This window comes from Mus pahari, chromosome 13 (genome assembly GCF_900095145.1).
Source record: "Mus pahari chromosome 13, PAHARI_EIJ_v1.1, whole genome shotgun sequence".
In the NCBI taxonomy this organism is placed as follows: Eukaryota; Metazoa; Chordata; class Mammalia; order Rodentia; family Muridae; genus Mus; species Mus pahari.
Genome location: NC_034602.1, coordinates 18396549 through 18423037, shown reverse-complemented (window position 1 = coordinate 18423037; position 26489 = coordinate 18396549). Strand labels below are relative to the sequence as shown.

The 26489-nt window shown below is 39.4% G+C and overlaps 2 protein-coding genes across 3 annotated transcripts in view; one reads left to right on the top strand and one right to left on the bottom strand.

Annotated features, from left to right (window-relative positions):
* Zpbp (zona pellucida binding protein) overlaps positions 1-7544 on the bottom strand; it is a 146363-nt gene extending 138819 nt beyond the window's left edge. Inside the window, exons 1-2 of one of the 2 annotated variants that reach the window (XM_021211183.1) lie at positions 7197-7544; positions 5051-5131 (exon numbers count right to left, since the gene is read on the bottom strand). In XM_021211183.1, the coding sequence (XP_021066842.1) occupies positions 5051-5131; positions 7197-7500 (385 nt within the window). In that variant the 5' untranslated portion in view covers positions 7501-7544. The remainder of the gene's footprint in view (positions 1-5050; positions 5132-7196) is intronic. The other variant, XM_021211184.2, reaches the window with a different exon arrangement.
* Positions 7545-8921: 1377 nt separating this feature from the next.
* Positions 8922-26489, top strand: part of Spata48 (spermatogenesis associated 48) — a 53175-nt gene continuing 35607 nt past the window's right edge. The window contains exons 1-2 of the mRNA XM_021211286.1: positions 8922-9998; positions 22877-22977. Of these exons, the coding sequence (XP_021066945.1) occupies positions 9425-9998; positions 22877-22977 (675 nt within the window). The 5' untranslated portion in view covers positions 8922-9424. The remainder of the gene's footprint in view (positions 9999-22876; positions 22978-26489) is intronic.

Below are 26489 nucleotides of genomic sequence, written 5' to 3'. Positions count from 1 at the left end.
GAAGAAGAAGAAGAAGAAGAAGAAGAAGAAGAAGAAGAAGAAGAAGAAGAAGAAGAAGAAGAAGAAGAAGAAGAAGAAGAAGAAGAAGAAGAAGAAAAGAAGAAGATTAAAAAGAAATCAAATCAAACAGGGAATATACTAGAGAGGACACGGCTGGGTGTGGGTAGCCTCTACACACTGTTGGTGGGATGCCTATTGGTTCAGCCACTATAGAAACCAATGTGGAGGGCTACAAAAAAATAAAAGTAGCACTGTTATAGGATCTGTCATAGGGTATGGAGACAGAAACCTAAGTCAGCATACAGATAGCTGCACACCAATGATCATTGTGGCACTATTCATTATACCCACATAATAGAAATCAGCCTAGGTGTAAAGCAAAATGGATTTTTTTAAAATGTGACTTTGATTCATCCATTATGTTATTTGGGAAAAAAAACATAATTGAACTTGAGATTCTGGTAAGTGAAATAGACCAGGTTCAGTGCGATATACAATGTATGATTTCTCTCAGCTATAGAATCTGAATTTTGTGAGGTGCATGTGTGTGGTGAATGCATGCTTATTCCTATGAGGGTGTAAATGCAGAGAAAGGCATTGACTGTTCCCTATTGTTCTCCCCATTATTCTATTCAAACAGATTCTCACAGAGCCTAAAGTTCAGTTTCAGCCAGGCTGTCTGCTGGTGAGCACAAGATTCACCTTTCTCCTTCCCTCAATGCTTGGGTTACAGGCATGCAGGACCTCACCAGCTTTTACATGAGAGCTGTGTATTTGAAACCAGATTCTCATGTGTAGACAGCAAACACTCTTAAGCCTGAGCTATCTCCATAGCCCTAGATATTTTAAGAAGGTATGAAAGGAGAAGGGTTGCTATCTGAAAAAGAGAAGATGATCAGGTTTGAAGGGACGGGGGCAAGGACAGCAAATGTGATCAAAGCATGCTATACATGTATAAGAACATAATAACAAAAAGTATTATTTTGCATAATTGATATAAACTAATAAAATCAGTGGGATGAACTTGCCCAATATAGTTTTTAATAGTAAACTTTTAAAAAGAATTAAAGAAAGCACACTGACATAGGGAAAGAGGTGAGAAAGAAAGGAGAGAGGGAAAAGAGGAGGGGGAAGGAAGGGACAGGAGAGAAGAGAGAAGGGGAGAGTATTACCTATCTCAGTATAGGGTTGGACTATGCCTGCCTCTCTTACTATGAATTATTAATCTAGAATTAGAATGTGAACTCACTTGGATATGCAGTCTCTGCAGAGGAAATCAAGTCTATAGAGTAGATTCAAATTCAAGACTAATGCTCACATAAAGGGGGAATGTTACACCTACATAAAAATACAAGGGGAAGGCAGAGAGATTCATGGAGACAGTTACCATTTTCTAACCCAAGCAAAGTCTTGAACAAACCTCTTGCTCATAGCCCTCATAGAAGCCAGAACCACTAACACTCTCATTATGTAATAGCCTCCAAAACTCTGAAAACTTTCTGTTGTCTAAGCCACCTACTATGTGGCGCTCTGTTGCAGTAGTTTCAGAGAACTACTGCACTTATACAAAGCTGACCTTGTAGCATTTTATTACATCCTGTTCCAATTCCTCCTCCCCAGCTAGAGAAGTAACTTGAAAAGGCTTGAACGGGGTCTGAAAATATAGTGGAGCCAATAGCCAGGCAGCCACTAGAGGGAATAAAGAACATTCAGATGTCTACAGAGTTTCTTTCTCTAAGAGGACTGTCATTGGATCTGTCCAATGTCCTCTATCGATTTACTGGATTTTATAGTATACTGGATTGTATAGTGATTGCAGGAAGTACATTATCCAAAATTCTTAAGAGAAAAAAATAGCAAATAACATTTGGAACTCTGGAAAAGTCTAACACATTCCAAAAAGAAAGAACACTAAGTTCATGCATAGGAATGTGAGCATGTATACTCATCCGTGTAAACACTAAATTTTCACCTCTGAATGCAACTGAGGTTTGCACAGCTTAAACATAACTGTCGCCTGTCTAGATGGAAACTAAAGCTACGCCAAAAGCAGAGAGAGTGGCAGAGACCCACCATAAGAGCTAAAGGACTCACTGATGGCAAATGTTTCAGATTCTAGCTAGTCATTACCCTAAATTAACTGACAGAGACCTTGGTATTAATAAGCAAAGAAAAGAAAATTAGCCAAAACACCAACATTCTGTTTTTAAAAGGCAAATAATTTTATTTACAGAAGCACTATGCTATATTATTTTAAATGTCCTGTTTTCAAATTTTAAAAAAAATACAAATTAAAACAATTCAAGGGATTGGGGATTTAGCTCAGTGGTAGAGCGCTTGCCTAGCAAGCACAAGGCCCTGGGTTCGGTCCTCAGCTCTGGAAAAAAATTCAAGAACTACACAAGTAAAAACACAACAGTCAAATAACCTCGAGAAAGAACAAATGTTTGGCTCAACTAATAGAATATTAAATTTGCTATTTTAAGTATGAGCCAAGAAAACCATATCTCAAATAAAAATATGAGATGCAGTTATTTCAAATAGAAAATATCAATTAAAAAGATTAAGAAGAGCCAGAAAAAAATCCAAACCAAAAAGTCTAATTACTGAAATGAAAACTCCACTCTCAAGATCAGCAGGAGACTAAGCAGCAGAAGGAACAGGCGCCTTTACAAGACGCCACTTGAGGGTTATTTGGATTGAGAATACAGGTAATGAACCATGGCTTGGATATAAGAGAAATCATCAGAGTCCCAGAAAAAGTAGAGCGAAGCATTGCAGAGAATGAAGAAGCACTGAGTAAACCCTCCCAAATTCACAGGTATCACAAGTCTACAGACTTAAGATAACTCAACTTCAGCAAGGGAAAATTCAAGAAGATACACACTAAGACACTTCATGATCCATCAAAATCTACAAAGGATTCTCTGTTTATAATAAAAGCCACAAAGAGACGTAACTAGTTATATATATATATGATCCTTAACTAATAGTTTGTCATTTTTATCCTTAGAAGACATGACTAAATATAAAAATCTGAATAAGCTTAGAAGCAAAGTAAATTACTGCGAAAATATACTTTAAAAATTCCAGAACCAGATGGATTTCCCAGAAAACTGTATCATATACAGTAAAATTAACAATAATTCTTCACAAACTGTTTCAAAAATTATGAGGAAATATACCTGAGTCTGTTCTATAGTCACCACCATCCTAATGTTAAAATCCAAAGACTACAAGCCTGTATGAAGATACAGCTCACAATACTAGCAATGAAACCCAACGTCACACAGAAGGTCAAGAGTGGACCAGTGAGATGATGCAGCAGTTCCCACCATGTCTGACAAACTTAATTCAATTTATGGGACCCACAGAATTGAAGAAGAGGAACAAGTCCTTTAATTTGTCCTCTTACCTCCACACAAAGGTTGTGGGTTACTTTCATGCACACCCCACCACATCCTCAAAACATATGAATAATTAAATGTTTTTTTTTAAAAGGCAAGAACTATAATCAACAAAGGGTTAAACATTATGATCAACAATCAATATAAAGCATCACACCAATAAAGTAAACAAAACCAAATGATCATTTCCACAGAGAGAGAAAGAAAGGATAAGGGGAGGGGAGGGGAGGGGAGGAGAGGGGAGGGGAAAGGAAACAGGAAACAGGAAACAGGAAACAGGAAAAAGGAAAGGAAAGGAAAGGAAAGGAAAGGAAAGGAAAGGAAAGGAAAGGAAAGGAAAGGAAAGGAAAGGAAAGNAAAGGAAAGGAAAGGAAAGGAAAGGAAAGGAAAGGAAAGGAAAGGAAAGGAAAGGAAAGGAAAGGAAAGGAAAGGAAAGGAAAGGAAAGGAAAGGAAAGAAATTAATTCACAGCATGGGAGAAAATATTTCTAAGTTATATGATGTCTAATAAGCTTCTAATAGCCAGGACACATAAAGAACTCTACAACTCAACAAAAACAACAAAAAGTTAGACCTGAATATGGTCTCAAATAGGCATTCCTGCAGAAAGAAAGATACCCACATGTTCTACAGACATATGAGAAGAGGCAGCTCACTGGTCTTTAGCAGCATACAACTCAAAACCACAGAATGTATCATTTCACACACAACTAGGATGCCCATAAGAGAAACAACAACAACAAAAACAAAAAACAAAAAACTGATGGTCAGTAACAGGTGTCAGGTGTCAATGTGAATATTAGGAAGTTTGGACTTCCATATACTGCTGGTATGAAGAGAAACGAGTTCAGGCTCTCTGGAAAATACTTTAGCAGTTATTCCATAGGTTAAACACATCACTGATACATTAGCCATAAATGACTCTCCTAAGACAGACTTAAGAGAAGTAAAAACAGTCACATACATAGGAATATTATTCAGATATAAAAAGGAATGAAGTACTTAGAGGATGTCAACAGTGTCATACAAACACCATACAATGTGTGGTTTTGACTAAGCCGAGAACAGCAGATATCAATCTGAAAGTTTAGGGCCAGGAGTACTTGCTTCATGAGCAGAGGAGCTTCATCACAACATCATGATGATGATGGTGATGATGATGATGATGATGATGATGATGATGATGCAGAATTAGAAAGTTCTGAGAGTTGTCAGCCTCATCAACTAAAAAACCAATTAAAGAAGGTGCTTTGTGGCAAGTAAGTTAACACAATAAAAATTCAAAAAAAGTTGCAGCTGCTGTGCCTCGTGTGACTACTCTGAAATGATATATCCAAAATCTTTATTATATTTAAATCTCAATTGGAAATTATTTTAGCATATTTAAGTTCCCCATATTTTATACCATAGTGAATAGTGTATACATTACACGTAAAAGCACTATAAGAAACCTCAGGTAACTTTTAGAAATAACTTTTCTTTGCACACAGAATTACCCTTGGATGACTCCAGCTCTACAAAAAAAAAATTAATTTAGCTCTGCAGAAGGAGAGTAACTGAGGAACATGACACTTTTCAGCAGGACTGTTACACTGTAAACAGATGCTAGTAACTTCCAATTACTCAAAAGCTATTTCTGAGTACCAGGAAAATGTGTTGATCCCACTATTTTCAGTGAATCTTGAGTCAAGTGAATACTTCTTGGCAATCGAGCCAAATATCCAACTGTGAAAAACAAAAAGAAAACAAGGGATCAATGTTTGTTGTGTAAACATTCCCAAGTATTAAAATAAGAGTATAGTTTATCTTGACTCCACTTCAGAAAGTATGACACAGTGTCCTATGATATGTTACCTACTGCTCTGCATAGTCCTTAAAGAATTCCATATAGTTGTGGCTTACCCCTTATAAATCTTAACCCAGCCTTTCTGTGCTGACTTACAATATTCTGCCACCTTACAGGACGCATATCACAAACCCCTCCTCCCTCAGACTTCCTACATGACCTCATTAATTAACTGTCATGGAAGACTTCAATGGACAGTGGAATGCCATTATTCATCCACATACATCACTTTCCTTGGTCCAAACTCCACTGACAGAAGCATCAGTGTTTAAGCATCCTTTACAAGCACTACACCTATAGCATGAAAACTATTAAGACAATGATTTTGAAAAACTTCCTGATCATCGTCATTCATTGTTGAATGAGCATATATGATGGTGTAATGTTGTGAACAGAAGAGGTGGAGAATGCAATACAATGATTGTAAAAGTGTGAATCCCAAATCGACTCAATAGCAGCAGGTAAAGAGGAGAGACTATGGCAGTGGAGTTTAAATGAAATTCTGCCACAGGAAAGTTACTTAGTTACTTTAAACTACAAGTCTAAGGGTTTTCACCTGCAAAATGAGACTGACAAGTAATTCCAGCCTTATAGAATTATCATCGGAGACATGAAGGGCTATATAATTATCAGCCTGTACTATTCATAGTTTACATGTTAGGATACTAAAAGCTTATCCTGTTTTTGATAGTCCTTATCAAAAAAGGAAAGCCAGGCAATATTTTTAAACAAAAACACAAACTTTCAATACCAGGTATGAGGCCAAGAGTCATACTCAACTGCATCTTTTTCAGGCAGAATAATTAGACAATGTACTCTCACAGGACTCTTTGTGCTTATCACTTGAACTTTAATATTATATAAGAGTAATCTTCATATCCCTCTCCCCATCCTACTTTCCTTTCTGTTTCTGTGATAAACACCATGCCCCAAATCAACTTGGGAGAAGGGTAGAAAGGATTTATTTCACCTTGCAGGTTATACACCATCCGGGAAAGCAGAGGCATCAAGGACTCAAACCAGACTTGGAGGCAGCAAGCTAAGGGGAAGCACGGAGGAACAGTGCTTGCTGACTGGCTTCCTCTGGCTTGCTCAGCCTGCTTTCTTACACTGCCTGGGACCATCTGCCCAGGGATGACACCTCCTCCCAGACGACTGGCCCCTCCCACGTCAAAAGCAATTGAGAAACCCCCACAGCCGGCTCATACATCAATCTGATAGTCAAACCTTCTATTGAGGTTTCCTATTCCCAGGTAACTACAATTTGTGTCAAGTTAACAAAAACTAGTAAGCATGCCCCATTTCTTTCCTTTATCCACAGTATCCCTTTCTTCACACTTCTTCTACATCTGTATCCTTGGTTACTTTATGGTTCTCTTATTTGAATAAACTTTAACTCTGACAAATGTACCTTTAGTATATTTATTTAGGATCTATGGGACATAGATTATTGTGAGAGAGAGAGCGCGCAACCAAACCCTTCTAGCTAAAAAAGCAAATCTAGTAAGCGCTCATTTCTTTCTCCCATATATTTTTGAAACTAGGATACACGTTTCCAACTACACCCTGCATTTTACATCCAGAAGCAAGAGAGGGCGCTGCACTATCAAGGATGGTCTTTCACGGCACCGATTCAGTACAATACAGAGCTATATAGACTCGCTCGGAAACCCACGGCTGGCAACGACCCACGAACTGAAGTTTTATTAAGGCACTTTTAACGTTCGGATCATCTCTTGGAGCAGGACCTCCTTCGCGATCCCATCGAGGTCTCTTGTATGCAAATGTAGTTTTTTCAAGATTGCTACACAAAACTAGGCTCACTGGGGCCATCCCAGCCAGAGGGGGGGGGGGTGTAAACGGAGTCACGTGACACGGGGCCAACGCAATTCTCGTGAAGAGCCGCGGCAGCCGGAGCTCCCGCCATGCGGCGCCGAGCCTCACCTGCAGGGGGCGCCCGCAGCAAGGCGCAGAGCAGGACGGCGGCCAGCGACAGCGGCGAGAGCACGGAGCCCGAGGCCCCGGCCCGCCGCCGGCCCCGCGGAGCCCGGCCCGGGGCCAAGGCCTCCATCCACACGCCGCCGACGGCCGAGCCTCGGCGCAGAAGCTCGTTACCTGGCGCGCGCCCACCCGCCGCCGGAAGTTGGCGGACGGCAGGCCGGAAGGACGGACCGACGGACGCGCCGCCGCTTCCGCTCGGGTGATGTGCGGGAGGTGTGCTAGCTTGGGACCCAGCTTGGGTACACATGGGAGGCAAGAGGTCGATCCCCTAGGGGCTCCCTTGGCTTCGAGGCTACCGCACCGCTAAGGAAACCCTCCAGAACCTGGCTGGTCTGAGATTCCAAAGCGAGAAGAATCTTGTGTCGCAAAGTTCTAACCTTTGCCTTCCCATGGTGTCTGTGTGCAGAGGAGAAGCCCCTCTTACTACCTTGGCAGTGTATTGAGTTTCAGCCTTTAGGGGCCTAATGGCAGCAGATCCTGAGAACGGATGGCTTAATGAATGTACAGCTCTCATGAAGTTCCTGGCTATAGTAATGCCAACGCATGAAGTTCCAGACGGTTGTAATGCGAACGAGTGTGCATTATCAGTGTGTAGGACTTGATAGAAAATGCATGCACTGAACACCTAGGAAAAATTAAAGGTATTGCCTTAAAAAGTGGCATGATGGGAAAACGGAGGAAATAGACCATAGATGACATTGACTTTCATGCAGTACTACTCAGCTTGGAAGATCATCCTCAACTTGGATCCAGGAAAACATACAAAACCAGCTCACAGACCATTTATAATGAGAATGTATTTAAACTGAAAGAGAATCATGCATCCACTTTTCTGCCTTTGGAAGGATTTATTGATAGTTCAACTAGGATAAAAATAAATGTTATACAAATATATAGAAACACTAGAAGCAGGCTGTTAAATGTTTTCACTTTAACATGAAGAGATGGGTAATAGTAGAGTAAAAATTTACTCACCATCGTGTTTTGAATAAATTATTTAGGACCTATTGCTGAAAATTTACCCATTCATTTCAACGTTATTGCTTGTTCATAGCATATCTCAAATTTTCAGTCATCATCATAGGTTGGCATGGCCACATTCTGCTTATCCTTACTATCATACAATTGATCTGATTTAAAAATTCTATACCTGACTCTTGTAGAAGCTTACCTTATTTGTATTTTTTCTTTATTTAAGGAGGTATAAGCTATTATCCTTCAAAGTGTAATAATTAAGCTTAGTTGCAATTTTCATGCAAAACCAAATTGTCTAGTTAAAAATAGCTCTTAAGTGGAATGCTGTGCTTATTTTAAACAGATCTTGTTTTTTATGCTGCCTTTTACTGAAATAACATAAGTACCTCATTGTTTTAATTGTGGGAATTGTGGTAACCTAAAGAAACTGCCGATAATTTAAGGCATTTAAGAATGGACTTTTACATTGGCTATGATTTATGAATTATTTTCCTTAAAAATCAGTATACTATATCTTCCTTGTTAGTGTATTTAAATTAAACATATACCAATGTTTATAATTTATCCCAACCAGGAAAGTACCTGTTTCGTGTGTGTGTGTGTGTGTGTGTGTGTGTGTGTGTGTGTGTNGTGTGTGTGTGTGTGTAGGTGTAGGAGAGAGAGAGAGAGAGAGAGAGAGAGAGAGAGAGAGAGAGAGAGACTGTATATGTACTCACTACATCAACTTCAGTATATTCAAGTTACTATCTTACCCACAAAATATGAACATGTTAAATTTTTACATATGTGTGTGTGTGTGTGTGTGTGTGTGTGTGTGTGTGTTGTATTGGTTTCCTGAGCATTGGAGAAAAAAGTATAATGGAAATATTGCTAGGACTTTTTTCTGTGGTTTTCCTAAAGAATTGCATTATGATGTACATAGTAAGTAGTTCCGTGAGCTATGTTTCTACCTGTTGCCAAGCAACAAAGGCTCTTTTTGTGTTTTTTTGTTTTTTTTTTTATTATGTCCTATTTCTATACTGGCCTATCTCCCTTTCAGCAGAAAAAAAAATACCTTAAGTTTTTTTTAATGACTAACATTTAGAAAATTGAATTAATTTTATGGTAGATTAATCCTAATCTTCCATTACTGGAAATATGGGTTTTTAATAGTTAAACGGTAAAAAATTATCAAAGAAATTTGATAATCCTCAAAAATGATGAGACAGTACATGGATATGGAGGCTAAGACCATGCCTGGGAAGATTAGTATCCCTAAAAGGTTCGCCTTCTCAGAAGGAAAGGCTATTGAGCATCCAGACTACCCACACTACAGTAACCTCCTACAGAGAATGAACATGCCCTTTGTGAAAGGGTTTGAAGACAGACATAACTGTGACAGATTTGAAAAGAAATGCAACCCTACATTTTTAAAATTTCATCCTTATCCACCTTCAGTCCTGCCAGACTATCATCTTCACTACCCCTATCCCCCACCATTCGGGAAGGCATATCCATTAGCCCCACTGCGTGATGATGTGCCCTTGGGTGACCCCTGCTCAGGATTTATGAGTCCTGGTGGAGATGCTGATTTAAAGCCTGGTATTGGCAGAGCCATACCAAACCTGGTGAGTTTCCATGATGTGAAACCTCAAAATCGAGTTCCTAGACCAGACAAAGGATTTCAAACAACAATAAAAAGGCAAACAATACTTGCAGAAGAACTAAAACAGGATAGGAGATGGAATTCCAGGAAAGTACCAGACATTTCCATCAAGGCGAAACTTGGAGGTAAGTAAAGCGATGTAGCGTTTATATATTCTTCAAGTGAGGCAAAGGAGAATGAGCTTGAGATGTTTTAAATTTTAGCAGTTAAATTGACATAAATGACTGATCAAATTATTTTCAGTTAGATTTTAAGAAGGTCTTACAAGTGATGCAATGTATAAATCTGCTTGTAAAACAAACGATTTTTTTAAATTTAAGTTTAGTTGGTCAACAGCACATATATTAACAAATAATTTATTCTAATTACACAGATAACTTATTTTACAAAAGAGGACCCATATGTCAGGGTATAATTGTATAAAAGCTTCCCTCATTGTCTCTCTCCCTTGTAATCAATCTGCTGGCTAAAAAGTTAGATTACATGGACTGAAATTAAATGGAAAAGATTAAAGTAAATTGGATAAGAACAGGAACTAAAGAGGAGCAAGCCCCTCGTAAGAAGTGTTATGCTTCCGATGGCTGAATTATTGGTACCACTGTCATCTGTACTATGATTCTCTGGACAGAGATGCAGTGAAAAATATCTCCAAAGGAAAACCACAACTATTTCCTGTGTAGGGAAGTGTGCATGGTAGGCAGGGAGGGAGTGATAAAAGATTAACATCTTTGACTATGGGAAAAGGTCAGACCGTTGGCCAGGGTGCTTTGGCTTGCTACAGTGTCAGAAATTGCAGAATGCTTCCAGAGTTCATTGTCAGCTTTCACCTAAAACCTTAGAGGATAAAGAATGACAATGTGATGAAGGGCAAGGCCACCACATGTCTGCACAGTAGAAATGCATTCTATCTGACATTCTGCCCAGGGATGGACCATAGTTATTAGGGACCAAGAAGAAAGTACAAGGAAAGAACGGCATCACCATGAAAAGGGCACTCAGTGGGACTCCAGCCTCACCCTCCAGCTGGTTTTAAGCTGGGCTGGGAAACCTGGAGAGGCATAAGCAAAGGATGAGATATGCTTTTCATATATCATTCAATTTATGGTTGTCTTAAAACAACCATAGGAAGTTCCTGAGTTATAGAATACCTATATAGAGTATTAATAAAGTCAACATATTTTAAGAGTTGTTTATCTGAAAATTCTATCCAGAGAAATATGCTACTAATAACCAAATGCAACAAATAGTAAACACTATGTTAGAAACTGAAAAGGAGCTTGAACTCATAGTTTATTACTAAGAACCCATCATTAAAAGAAATAAAGTTGGCTGAAGAGATGTCTCAGTGGTTAAGAGTACTGACTGCTCTTCCAGAAAATACAGGTTCAAATCCCACATGGGAGCTCACAACTGATTATAACTCCAGTTCCATGGGACCTGACACTCTTACACCGAATCACATAAAATTAAATAAATAAAAATTTTTAAAGGGAAAGAAAGTCATGTATAATCATGAATCCTAATCAGGTAAGCAGAAAACTCCAGTCCAATCTAATTTCAAAGGCAACATTGTCAGTCAGTTCTTAAAAGTAGTTCTCACCCTGAATTCTCATTCCAAGAGACTTTAGGCTGAAGAAAGGACTTATTAAAGGAACTAAATTACCAAAATGGTTTTTATAAGCATGGCAATAGCAACTTAGAAGCAAATTTAGAATTAATCTGGGAGGTATATTTTACTGCCTGATTAGAACAAAACCTCTGTGTTTAAGCTCCAAGATATGGGCTTGACTCCCATGTTTATCTGTTATGTGACCCAGATCTACTTAAAATTCTCTGTCTACCTGTGTATCCTCGCTTATAAACTAAGGAAAGTAATTCATATCATGTTACCAATGACCGTTTCATGATTCATGTAAAAGTAACTAATGTGAAAAACATAACCAGTGTGGCCAGATAGCATGAATTAAGCCCTGGAATATCCAGTCGCTTCATATGTTAATTGGAAACAATATGCATCTTACAAAATTCTAAGAATTAAAATGTATAATGGCCAGGAAATTTTCTGGAACCTGAAAGAATATTCAGTAAATAATAGCCATTATTATTAATTATTATCTTCTAACAGTTTCAAAGAGTGATACTTGAGATTTGTGGATTGAGTTCCACATAATTTTGAAGTGTTTCAATGACTTTGAAGACCCTAGAAATGTTTACTAATCATAAATGACAAGTATGTCAGATTTCAGAAAAAAAAATAGATTCACATCCCCAATAAATCCTGACAAAGAAAGAAATCTTAGACTGTATTATACTATATGCAGTATTTTCTTTTTGTTATTGTTTATTTATTTAAACCCCAAATGTTGCACCCTCTCCCACCCCCCTGGAAGAGTTCTTCCTCTCCTACCCCTTCTTTAACCTCTGAGAGGGTGCCACCCCAGACATCTCCCCTCCTTGGGGCATCAAGTCTCTACAAGATTAGATACATCCTCTCCAACTGAGTCCAGACAAGTTGACCCTCTGCTACATATATGCCAGGGGCCTCTGACCAGCCTGTGCATGCTCTTTGGTTGGCTTAGTCTCTGGGAGCTCCCAGGGGTCCAAGTCAGTTGACACTGGTGGTCTTCCTATGAGGATACCATCCCCTTCAGTCCTTCCCATAACTCTTCCACAGGGGTTTCCAAACCTCAGTCTAATGCTTAGCTGTGGGTATCTGCCTCTGTTTCAGTTAGCTGCTGATAGAGCCTCTGTAAGGACAACCATGTCCTATCTGCAAGCATAACATAGCATCAGTAATAGTGTTAGGAGTCAGTGCCCACCCATGGGATGGATCCAAAATTGGGCGGGTCACTGGTTAGTCATTTAGTCTCTGCTCCATTTTCCCCCTACATGTCTTTTAGACAGGAACAATTTTGGGTCAACATTTTTGAAGGTGGCTTGGTGTTCTCTTCCCTCCACTGGAGGTCCTGTCTAACTACTAGAGGTGGTCTCTTCAGGTTCCATCTCCCACTTTGGGGCATTTTAACTAAAGTCACCCACATTGAGTCCTGAGATTCCACCTTATACCAATCAGAATGGCTAAGTTTAAAAGCTCAAGTAACAGCACATGCTGGGGAGGATGTGGAGAAAGATGAACATGCCTCCATAGCTGGTGGGAATACAAACTGGTTCAACCACTTTGGAAATCAATCTAGCAGGTTTTTTAGAAAATTGGAAAAAGTTCTACCTGAAGAGTGGTTGGCTGCAACTCAGTTATAGAGGGTGAGAAATCCTAAGTCAAGCAGTCTGGAAATGTGTCACTTCATGAAGCCCTCTTCCTGTTTTGCAGATGGCTGCCTACTCCCTCTGTCCCTCAGGCAGCAGAGAGAAATAGAAACCTAATGCATCGTTGCCATTATGAGAGTAATGTAAACAATAATGTTATGTGTATAGTAGGAGTTTCGTAAGCATGCTGAGTGTTTAAGCTGCATGCCATATACTTGGCTCACACTTCGATAGTATATAGTTTCATCTTCCAAATATGATGACAATAAAAATGAAAAACAGTCAAAATTGTGAGGAGGAGGAGCCATCCTTCATAATCTTTTCCTTGCCAACATCTCTGACTGCATAGCTCCCAAATTTTAACTTCACAATTCCAAGGTTTGTACAATTGATTAATTCTTGGAGCAAAACTATGATTGGAGGGCAAAGAAGGCTGTTCGGTTCCTAGGAGATCACAGAAGGATTATCTCTGGAGACTACCAAAGTTGAGACAGCATGCTCACTTCTGTTGGTCACCAGAGTAAATCACAGTAGTTTCTACAAGTTTTAAAACCCTCTAATTAAAACACTCCAAAGATATCCATTTACAGTTTAAGTTCAAGGCTTTCCGGTGCTGACCTTTTGTCTCTAGTTCTTCCACCTTCCCCACCATTCCTCCCTGATACTTTGTACGATAGCTGTGACTAACACTCTGCAGTTTTAATAGCAGTATACTTTCATAGACCAGGGTACTGTACATACTGTTTCCCTGCCTGGAACAACTGGTTTTCATCCACTTCCCCTTTTTAAAAGTTTACATCCTATTTAATTTTCAAGATTAGATCAGTTATCATTTTCAGGAAGATGTTCCTAACTCCTGACAATCTGTTTGGACTAGATAGCCCTTTTCTGCAACCTCACAGAACTCTGGACTGCATTCTTGTTGCATTTACCACAAAGTGGTTTTCAGTACTTGCGTGCATGAATTTTCTGATTGCTCATCAGTACCTCACAACCACACTATCCTTGTCATCTTGAGATGCCCATTAGCTTCCACTTACAGGGCAGCAAATACTTTGAAGGCTATATTTTTGTAAAGCACCTTACATGGATAGTGTCACAAGATTTCTAACCTAGCATTAGGTTGGTTGTCTAGATAGTATCTAGAATTGGTTTTTGCTACTGGATAGATAGATAGATAGATAGATAGATAGATAGATAGATAGATAGATAGATTTCTAGTATTCAAAAGTCCTCCTACAGAAGCCAGTTAAACATTGAAGTTCTTCTCTGCCATGCTTTAATTTTCTAAGTGCATAAATCCCCAAAATATTGTGTCTTCATAACAACTCACATTGCACAGACCATCCCTACACAAATCTCTCAAAGATCCAGTAAAGTAATTAGATAATTCTTATAAGATGCCTACTAACATGTATTATAGAGGAATGTTGGAGGGAGTTGTTTAGTTGGGTTTTGGAAATGAGTAATGTTTTACTGATTTCTTCACGTCATGAGTTGGGCAACTTAGTTGATATATCAATAGTTCATTTAACTCATTTCAATTATATCTAAAAACAGACCAAAATCAAGTGAGAAAGGTGCAGAAATTCCATTTGAGCTTACAAAAAGGCATGCGGGGCTAGAAAGAGATGACATAGAACTAAAGGGAAGCTAATAAGTAGCCCCAGAAAAGAATTCTTCTTTAATCAGAAGAGCTGGGCGCCACGGTCCCTCTGCAGAAGAAAGCTGGTGTGCATGTGCTGTGTGTGTCTTGGAGTTTTAGAGGAAAAAAACATTAGGGGGGCTTTGGATTTAAGAGGAATCCACCTGAGTGTAAGCTCCCTGCAGTCTGGAAGTGGTGAATAGTGGCAGGTTTGGTATGTGATGATCCTTACCAAATTCTGTACAGGTTTTATCAGGCAAGTCAATTGTTCTGGCCAGAGCTTCTCTGTTTACCTGAGGCTTTTAGGTCATTAATCCTTTATTCATAACCCTGAGGACATATTTAAAAAGAAGTGGGAATGAAATTATTTTCTCATTGGCTAGGCTCTGTCCCTAGGACCTAAGGAAGCATAGGTTGTGTTAATTTTATATAGCAGAAGGAGAGTTTTGACTTGATCAGCTGTGATGGATCATGCTATTGCCTTCATGTAGTCCTAGAGAAAACTCTACAGAAGTTAGAGGACTAAAAACAGATGATTTGGTTACAGAGAGAAACTGAAATATTGTCCATAAAGGTGTAGGTAGAGGAGGATGAGAAATGGAAGAGATAGAGAAGGCAAGCCAATGAAAAGAGGGGGGTCATTAGATAGGGGTCACATAGAATGGAGATGATTCATACAGTGTCTTGAAGGGCTGTGCATATTTGTCAGGGGTGGGTTGTGTCAGAATGAGAAGGATGCCAATAGAGTTGATCATTAGAGAAAAGCAACAGCTTGCTGTCTGGGATTTCAGAAAGAGTAGGGGTGGTAAGAGGTTGGAAAACTCAGAGCTGTCTTAAGAGGTCTGCTGATGGGTATAGGACCTGGGAAGGGCCAGACCTTGTATTAGTTCGTGGCTTGAGAGGGATGAGGATTCATAGTGATGAAGATGCAGGGGCAGCCCAGGAACTCTAGACATTAGTGGACAGATAGCCTTAGCATGTGAATGAGTAAGTGGCATTGGCCACCTTTATGAGCTTGTGAGTTCTTTCTAAGAGGCATACCCAGCTGTTTTATGCAGAGATTAAAAAGAGATTTAAGAGTAGAAGCCATGGGCTGGTGAGATGGCTCAGTGGGTAAGAGCACCCGACTGCTCTTCCAAAGGTCCTGAGTTCAAATCCTGGCAACCACATGGTGGCTCACGACCATCTGTAACGAGATCTAACTCCCTCTTCTGGAGTGTCTAAAGACAGCTACAGCGTAAATAAATAAGTAATAAATAAATAAAGCTTTAAAAAAAAAGAGTAGAAGCCATAGAAGAATCAAGATGAAGGGAAGAGCACCTGTGCCACAGCTAGTGTAAATAAGCTGCTTGCTGTCCTGACCTCCATCATCTGGCCCACAGCTCTCCCTGCCTTCTGCAGAAGGCCTGCAGGGGGAGGCCCAGGAATATCCAGCTTAGAACTCTTCCCACCAATTCCCTGCCTGCTAGGTCTACCTGTGGCACAGCCAGCAGAGGTGAACCTTATGCTGTCCCCTGATGTCCATCATTCAGCCCATGGATCTGCCTGCCTGCCTAAGGAGGCTTTCATTGGATGAGAGGGGACAGAAACATTCATGTTCAGATAGGGCACAACTATCAGAGGCGAGCAGCTTCCTGTACCCTGAGATCCATTGTTAAGCTCACATCTCTGCCTGTCGCCATGAGGAGTCCTGCCAGCATCAGAAACATGCCTCTACCACTAGGGACAACCAGATAGCTAAAGGCCAGCATAAAAATAAAATCATCAAAAGCCAGGGTAATATGACACCACTAGAGCCCAGCTATCCTACCACAGCAAGCCCAGGATATCAAAACACAGCCCAAGCATAAGAAAATAACATTAGATCTAATATTGTAGAGATGATAGAGGCCTGAAAAGGAAATAAATAAATACCTTAAAGAAATATGGGAAAATACAATCAAACAGGTAAAGGAAATAAAGCTGTTCAAGACCTAAAAATGGAAATAGGAACTTAACACACACACACACACACACACACACACACACACACACTGAGGGACACCTCGAGGTGGAAAACCTAGGGAAGAGAACAAGATACAAGCATCACCAGAAAAACTCGAGACATGAAAGATAGAATCTCAGACATAGAAGATATGATTGAAGAAATTGACGATGCATCAGTCAAAGATAATGCTAAATCTAGTAGGTTAATAACACAAAACATCCAAGAAATCTGGGACACTATCAAAAGACCAAACCTAAGAATAGTAGGAATAAAAGAAGGAAAGAATTCCTAGACACAAAGCTAATAAAGTATTTTCAACAAAATCATAGAAGAAAATTTCCCTAACCTTAAAAAATGCCTATGAACATACAAGAAGCTTATAAAACACAAAATAGACTGGACCAGAAAAGAAAATCCTCCTGCCACATAATAATCAAAACAATAAATGCATACAACAGAGAAATAATATTAACACCTGCAGGAGGAAAAGGCCAGCTAACATACAAAAATATAACACCAGACTTTTCAGTAGAGATGCTAAAAGCTAGAAGGGCCTGGGCAGATGTCTTGCAGACTCTAAGAGACCACAGATGTCATCCCAGTCTACTATAACATTCAATCAAAATAGAAGAAGAAAACAAGATAGTCCGCTGCAAAACCAAATTTAAGCAATATTTATCCATAAATCCAGCCCTACAGAAGATAATAAAAGGAAAACTCCAACCCAAGGAGGCTAACTACCCAAGAAAACACAGAAAATAAATAAGTACACCATCAAAACCAAAAGAAGGGAAACACATACACACTTCCAAAACCAACATCAAAACATGAATTAACAATTTTTGGTCATTAAAATCTCACAACATCAATGGACTAGATTCCCCAATAAAAAAGACACAGACTAAAAAAAGGATGAGAAAACAATATCCATCATTCAGCTGCATACAAGAAATGCACCTCAGCAACAAAGATAGACATTACCTCAGAATAAAGGATGAAAAAGGTTTTCCAAGCAAATGGACCCAAGAACCAAGTTAGAGGAGCCAATAATAAGATAGACTTTTAACCAAAAGTATCAAAAATAATCTGCAAGGTTGCTTCATATTCATCAAAGGAAAAGACTGCCAAGATGATATTTCAATTCTGAACATCTATGCCTCAAATGCAAGGGCACCACATTTGTAAAAGAAATGTTACTAAAGCTTAAATCGCTTGAACCCCAAACATTGATAGAGAGACTTCAACACTCCACAAAATTAACTAAAAATCAGTAGCCTTCCTTTATACAAATAATAATGAAGCTGAGAATAATTATGGAAACAGTACCCTTCACAATTGCCACAAATAATATAAAATATCTGTGTGTAACTCTAACCAAGCAAGTGAAAGACCAGTATGACAAAAACTTCAACTCTCCGAAGAAAGAAATTGAAAGAGATATCAGAAGAGGAAAAGATCTCCCATACTCATGAATCAGTAGTATAAACACAGTAGAAATAGCCAACTAACCAAAACCAACATACAGATTCAATGCAATTCCCATCAAACTCCAACAGAATTCTTCACAGATTTTGAAAGAACAATACACAACTCCATATTGGAAAAAAAAACAAAGATGGCTAAAACAATCTTGTATTACAAATAAGAACTTTTTGATGTATCACCATTCCTAACTTCAAGCTGTACTAAAGAGCAATATTAATAAAAACCACATATTGTAGGCATAAAATAGACATGTTGATCAATGGAATAGAATCAAATACCCATAAATAAACCCACATACCTACAGACACTTAAACTTTGACAAAGAAGCCAAAACCATACAATGGAAAACACATAAGCATCTTCAACAAATAGTGCTAGTCTAACTGGATATCTGAATGTAGATGAATACTAATAGCTCCATATCTATCACCCTGCATGAAACGCCAGTCCAAGTGAATCAAAGACCTCAACATTGAACTAGATACACTAAATCTAGTAGAAGAGAAAACAGGAACTGCCTTGAAAACATTGACAAATTCCTGAACAGAACAACAGCTCAGGCACCATGATCAAAAATTAAGTAATGGAACCTCATGGGCCTAAAAAGCTTCTGTAAGGCAAAGGCCTCCATCAGTTTGACAAAACAGCACCCTAAAGATTGTGAAAGTGTCTTCACCAACACTACATCTGACAGAGGATTAATATCCAAAATATATAAAGAACTCAAGGAATTATACATCAACAAATCCAATAACCCAAATAAAAAATCATGTATAAAGCTAAACAGAGGATTCTCAACAGAGAAATCTCTAATATCCATATCCTGGTAAGGTTGCGGAGCAAGGGAAACACTCCTCCACTGCTGGTGGGAGTGTAAACTTGAACAACCACTTTGGAAATCAATTTGGCAGTTTCTCAGAAAACTGAGAAAAGTTCTACCTCAACACCAAACTATACCATTCCTGGGCATATACCCCAAAGATGTTCCACAATTCTGCAAGGACACTTGCTTAACAGTGTTCATAGTAGCCAGAAATTGGAAACAACCTAGAAGTCCCTTAACTGGAGAATGGATATCGAGAAATGTGGTAAATTTACACAACGGAATACTACTTAGTTATTAAAAACAAAGATATCATGAAATTTGCAAGCAAATGGATGGAACTAGAAAATATCCTGAGTGAGGTAACCCAGACCCAGAAAGATATGCATGGTATGTACTCATTTAAAAGTGGATATTAGCCATAAAACACAGGCTAACCATGCTACAATCCACAGACCCAAAGAAACTAAGTTACAAGAAGGGCCCTTGAATCTCACTGAAGGGAGAACAAAATAGACATCAGAGGCAGATGGATGAAGGGAACTGGGTGGGAGAAGGGATGGGGAACAGTACTGAGATAGGGAACAGATGTGAGGAGAGCAGAATAGAGGAGGCTGGAGAGGGCTGGGAGAGAAAATGGAAATTGATTGGAAGGTGAGTATCTTTGGGACAAGCCATAGACCTGGGACATTGAAGGCTCCAGGGAGTCTATGGTGGTGATCCTAGTTGAGACTCCTTGCAACTGAGGGTATGGAGACTGAGATGGCCAGCTCCTGTAGCCATGTGGGACTTCCAGTGGAGGGAGGGGGACACCAACCCACCCACAAAACCTTTGACCCAACATTTGTCTCACCTACAAGATAAAGATGGAGCAAAGGTTGAGGAAATAGTCAACCAATAACTGGCTGAACTTGAGACCCATGACATGGGAGACAACTAAGTCCTGACACTATTAATGTTACTCTTCTATTCTTGCAGACAGGAGCCTAGCATAACTATCTTTTGAAAGGCTTCATCCAGCAGCTGATGGAAACAAGTTAGAGACACACAGCCAAATATTAGGCAGAGCTCACTGAATCTTCTGGAAGACTAGGGGGAAGGTTTCAGATAGCCATAGTATTCAAGGACACCACAAGAAGACCTACAGAGCCAACTAACCTAGACCCATAAAGGTTCACAGAGACTGAACACCAACAAAAGAGCACCCAGGGGCTGAACCTAGACCCCCTACACATTTGTAGCAGATGTGCAGCTCAGTCTTCATGGGTCCCTTAACAATTAGAGAAGAGACTGTCTCTGACTCTGTCGCCTGTCCTTGGATCTCCTTCCCCTAGCTGGATGGCCTAGTCAGGCCTCAGTTGGAGAGGAGGTGCCCAGTCCATCTGGGACTTGATGTGCCACAACGGGTTGGTACCCATGGTGGGGCTTCCCCTCAAAGAAGGGGAGGTGGTAATGGAGGGAGGGGTTGTGAGGGTGTGACTGGCAAGGGAAGACTGCTATTGGATGTAAAGTAAACAAATGAATGAATGAATGAATGAATGAATGAATGAATGAATGAATGAAAAAATCAGAGAAGAGGGAAAACTAAGGGATTGTGGCTAGTGAAAAAAATACTTGCAAAAATCTTGCAAAGTTAGGTCAGCACCCTAATAGTGGTAAAGTATGCATAGCAATGTATGAAGCAGGGGTTGTCATAAAAGGGAAGCAAAAGAAAATGCTAGGAGAAAGTTGCCTCCCAGGCCCAGTGGGCCATTCCAGGTGGCAGTTGCTAGTTCTACCAACAGGAGTGCTGCCCCAAGCTAGCTGAAGCAGCAGGAAGCTACAGAACATAAAAGGAAAAGAACAGAAAAAAAAAAGAGAGAGGACTACCATAAAGAGCTGTATCTGGTCTGGGATGAAAGGGATGAAGGCTCCTTGCAAGCATGGCTCCTACACAGCATCCAGAACTTCTTGCAGTTGTATGGGGAGTAAATGAAACTGTTGTAGGTTGAGAGCATATGTGGAATGTCCCTGCTCATATATAAGGGGGAAGTCTTGTTATCTTAAGGGAGGTGGGTTCAGTAAGATAAATATCTAAAAGACTAGGTTAAGTATTAGGTTAAGATATAAGTATGAGGATAATTAAAAGTGATTAAGGGGAGGAGCCAGGGGAGGAGAGAACCAAAAGTCCATTCACAGGAGAAGCTTGTCATTTAATTATTTTTGGTCTGTCCCAGCATCCTTGGGCTGCATCTCAAACCAGTTTGGATTTGTTGGTGAAGAAGGAACACTGTTCCTGGACTAGTGCATGACCCCCAACCTTAGCAGTTCTCAGGATACCTAGTCTTTAATTTTAGAGCATCAAAGCAGCCAAAGAATCAAGTAGGTTCTGAAAAATGTTAAACGGATCTGAAATTTCAGGTTTTCTGGAAGCTGGTGATACAGAGAGGTTAACTGATGCAAAATTCCTTTGGTCCAACTCTCTGAGTTCAGAATCTTGGGGTCAGCGATGCCTAGTGTCAAAAAGAGGAATGAGTTGGATGGTCCAGTCGCCCCCGTTTCAGAGGTCACCCAAACTGCTTTTAGGGGAGGTTGGTGTAGATCTCTCTTAACTCTTCAGGCCACCCCCACCATAAAAACAGAACGTATTATGTTAGCAAATTTCCTTATGTTCTTTAAGCTGTGACGTAGCCTTTGGATGGGAATTGACCTTTCCACTGCAAACTCACATGCTTGCCCTGGGTGCGTCAGGCTGTCCCCCTGAGTCTGTGACTGAGAAAAAGACAGCGAATCATCTAAGCCTTACCCCCATCCTGGCACTGCGCTGGCCATGGTCCTTACAAAGTCACTCCGCTGCCACCCTGAAGGAAGGCTCCTGGCTACTCTCTCGGATGCTTGTAGACGCCACTTCCTTGAGATGAGACCATAAAATTTCTTGTCCTCTTTATTTTGCTTTTTTTTTTGGGGGGGGGGGGAGTCAACTTGTCTTTTTTAAAAAGGGGGGGGGGAATATAACAATCCATATATGATCTTTGAAATCATGGATTCTGCATAGACTCATGACACAATGGGGCATGGGCTCATGTTACTGTGTGTTAAGGTGGTTTGCCTCCAGCACACTTTGATGGCCTATTTCCCCAAGAAAGAGTTGAAAATGGCGCAGGTGAGCTTTATAATGGAGCAAGAAGTGTTGTTTCCAATTTTTTTGAGCTGAGCATTTTATCTAGAGACCCACATTTCCTATATGTGGGGTAAATTAATCACTGTTATTTACTTCTGGCTTAATAAAGTGTAGTGTAGCTGGAGAAATGGTCCTGAGAAGCCAGCAGTATTCTGCTTGGCTTGCACGCCAGGTGTATGCATAAGCTGTGCTTTGTTCCTTCTGCTGTGGCTACAGTATTTGCCACACAAAGTGGACATTGCTTTAGTATAGATGCAGATACCCACCAAGTCCACATGACGGACTTAGATTCTAGGTCTTTGCTCTAACAGAATTTAAAGTTTGTAGGTTTCGTCAGTAAGCACACTTCGTGTTTCATTTGATGTACACAGCTAATGTGGGAATTAGGAAAATGACCAACTAATTTGGAGCACTGAGTTGAGTGCAGGATTGTGATCAATTATGACACAAATTCTAAATTGTAATTTTAACATGTATTTAACACAATTTGGGCAGCATCAAACTAAGCCTACAATTCCCAGAAACCTTGTTATAGTTTAACGTACATCAACTAAATATTTTTAAAAGGTATCACTGTGTTTTGTTTTGCTTTGTTTTGTTTTGTTTTTTACCTAAAGTGCATGAATTTTTGGTTTTCAGGTTGGACAAGCCCATTGAAAGTTGCTCCTGTACCAGTTCATGAACATGAAGTAGGCACATTAAGTCGCATATATACCTTTGACGAGGAGGCAACAAGAACCGTAAGATGGTCTCAATAGTTCGTGCTATAGAATGTAGTTTTTTTTCCAGCATTGTGTGCTTAGTACTTTCTTCCCCAGAGGAAAAGCTATTATTCACAAAGTACATCCCTTTTTTTAGCTTTGTTTTGTTTTGTTTTTTGTTTTTTTGTTTTTTCGAGACAGGGTTTATCTGTATAGCCCTGGCTGTCCTGGAACTCACTCTGTAGACCAGGCTGGCCTCGAACTCAGAAATCTGCCTGCCTCTGCCTCCCAAGTGCTGGGATTAAAGGTGTGCACCGCCACTGCCTGGCTTCTTTTTTAGCTTTTAAAACAAACAAATAAAACACTTTTGTTAGTTTAGATCGTACCAAAATGTATAAATAACATATCAGCAATCATAAAATGCTTCAGCTGGAGAGAGAACTGCTTTTCACATAGGGGCCATTCTAACCACATCCCAGTACAGCACATAATTACATGCCTTAGTTCCTAATCCATGACAAGCTGCCTCAGACTGGTGGCTTTGAAAACCTATCAACATCATGCTAATATAAATACCTTCAAACAGAAAGAGCTCTGTTGAATTGTTATAATTTAATTGTTCTTTTTTAATATGTAGGCCATTTTTACATTTGTGTAGCCCATGTTATTGTGCTAAGTAAAATAAATCAGGCTCAAAGGCAAGAATTGCATGCCCCATTCATACTTGCGCTCTCTGTCTCTCTGTCTCTCTGTCTCTCTGTCTCTCTGTCTCTCTGTCTCTCTGTCTCTCTGTCTCTCTGTCTCTCTCTCTCTCTCTCTCTCTCTCTCTCTCTCTTTCTCTCTCTCTCTCTCTGTGTGTGTGTATGAATTGAGAAATTATTGAACTCTTGATCAGGGCGTCAGGGCAAAGATCATAATTTTCACGGCTTCTAAATACAAAAAAAAAAAAAAACCCTGTAAAAACAGAGAAAGGGAATGGTGTTTCCAAATTGAGAAACACAATTCATAGATTTATTGGTGCAGCAGCAAATTAGACATGGTCAAAGATATTTTATATAAATAGATAATTTTTTTATATATATATATATATATATATATATATATATATATATATATATGCACAAACATACAAAAAGGTAAAAATGGATAAGAGTCAGGAATCTAAAAGAAAAAAGCATGTGCTTATTGAAGTCCCAGAAAATAGAAGATAGAATAAGGCAGAACTATGTAGGATACAGTAATAGTATCTGTGCTTTTCTAGGACTGTCTGAGGCACCCTTTCACATTTTCCACTGTACATTAAATATGAGGTATGAGCCAAGTAGCAGCAAGAGCACCGTTTCTGACAGGGTCAGCCCTAACAACAGTGATGATGTCAGAAGTTCATGAAGATCATAAGAACAAAGTAGCAGGTAGTGGTAGCTGATGAATCTGCTCTAATCTCCCGGGCGGCAGCAGCAACAGCAGAGTAAGCAGAGTTCCTCGTTACCCGCCCCAATGCTCTGGAATCACAAATGAGACACACACACACACACACACATACACACACACACACACACACACACACAGTCTTATATTTAATATGCCTAATCGACTCGATAGCTGGGCCACTCCCGAACTTCCATGTTGCTAATGCCTCCCCTCTGATACTCCTGAATTATTACTTACTAAAATCTACATTTCAACTTTGCTACCCGAGACCCAGTGTGGGGGAGAGGCCTGCGGCTGTTCTTCCCTCTTTCTTACATGATTGGTATGCCTCTCTTCTGCAGCTCTGAAGCCTGAATCTTATCCCTTCCTTGGCATGATGTTTCTCCTTCTTCCTTGGTCCCCTTGCCCAAAAATCCTAGCCACAGGCAACTTTACCAATCAGAACCAGCTGGAGGCAGGGACCCTCAGCATCTCACATGTGGCATTCTCATGCAGTTTTGGAAACCCAAATAACATAATGCAAGCATTAAACCAAGTCCACAATGTTTCTCCCTTTCATCCATTAAAAAGGCCTTTTCTCTCAGATATACAATAAACATAGTTATCACAGTTATATAAACTATAAGGTATGATATACTCTAATAACATCCATCAATTTTGTCAATTTAAGTGCATTACTGTAATATCTATCCTAACTTAAAGACTTTACAATTCTATACCAGAAATATATTTTGATTTTAACTTGCATTACCATCTGAAGAACCATCCTTTCAAATCTACATCACCTTCCTCAATGCTAAACAACTTAAGTTTAATTATGAGGCTATAAATAGTCTTTAATCCCATCAGAGAGCCAAGAACAAATTAAATATAACCTGGACATATAGGAAGCACAAAAACATAGCTTATATGCACAAAAATTTAAACAAATTGTAGAGACAGTTGACTACCTAGACAGTCTTCCATTCCTCAAAATGTCAGAGCATCTGTCTTCAGCCTCCTGGTCCAGAACCATCTGACAGATCTGAAGTATGGCAGGAAATATGAAGGACTAGTTTACCATGACTTGGCAAAGCCAAGCTGTCAACTATCCTGTATCGTGTCCTTTCATAGACAGTATTTTTGTCTGTAGATGCATTTAGGGCAATTCTTGCCCATGCTACCTTGGCACAACTGGGACAACTCTATATAGAGGTTATGGTGCTCAATATCTTCTTTGAACCATGATGGAAGTACTGTTGGGAGCAGACACATCCTCTAGTCAAATTATTCTTCTATTAATAATGACATGACATTAAATGTCATATTCTGTGGATTTCTGATGCTTTTGAGGAATATCTATCTATATAAAGTATAACTGAACTGTTAGACCTTGACTACTCTTAGATATTTCTATTTGAATAATATTAAAAGCACCTTATAATTATTAAATCTGAATCTAATATAATCATGAATTTATGATCTGGTCCTTAACTTCCAACACTTGATCATCTTAAACAGCTTGTAATAGTAGCTATTAGAAGAACTGAGTCTAAGGCTTGCATTTTTAAATGAGTTGTATAGGTACAATGTCTGAGAGTAACAATATTAATTTCAAATCTTGTATCAATATAAAAAACTCAAATCTGTATTAATATATGCAATTTTGCACCAGTGTAAGAAAGTATAACTTCAATTTTGCATCAATTATAAAGTTTTTAATAATGTAAATTTAAGACTATACAATGCTTTGTTTAAGAATGAATTTAGAGATCTATCTCATATTTTTCCCTGTTCAAAATTATGGCCATTTCCAAATTATCCCTTAAAATGGCAATCTATCTATAATTGATAAAAATAACCATAACCAGACACCGAACCCAAGGGATCAGGATGACCACTCTCTACAACTTCTCCCTACTGAATTGGGCTGATGAATTTTTTAAAGGGTTGGGGAGGAGCTGAAAAATTAGAAAATTGTTTAGAGTAAAGAAAGCTAGATTTCAATGGACTATCCAGAGACTACACCATCCGGGAATCCATCCCATCATCAGCGACCAAACGCAGATACTAATGCACATGCCAGCAAGATTCTGCTGAAGGGAACCTGATATAGCGGCCTCTTGTGAGGCTATGCCAGT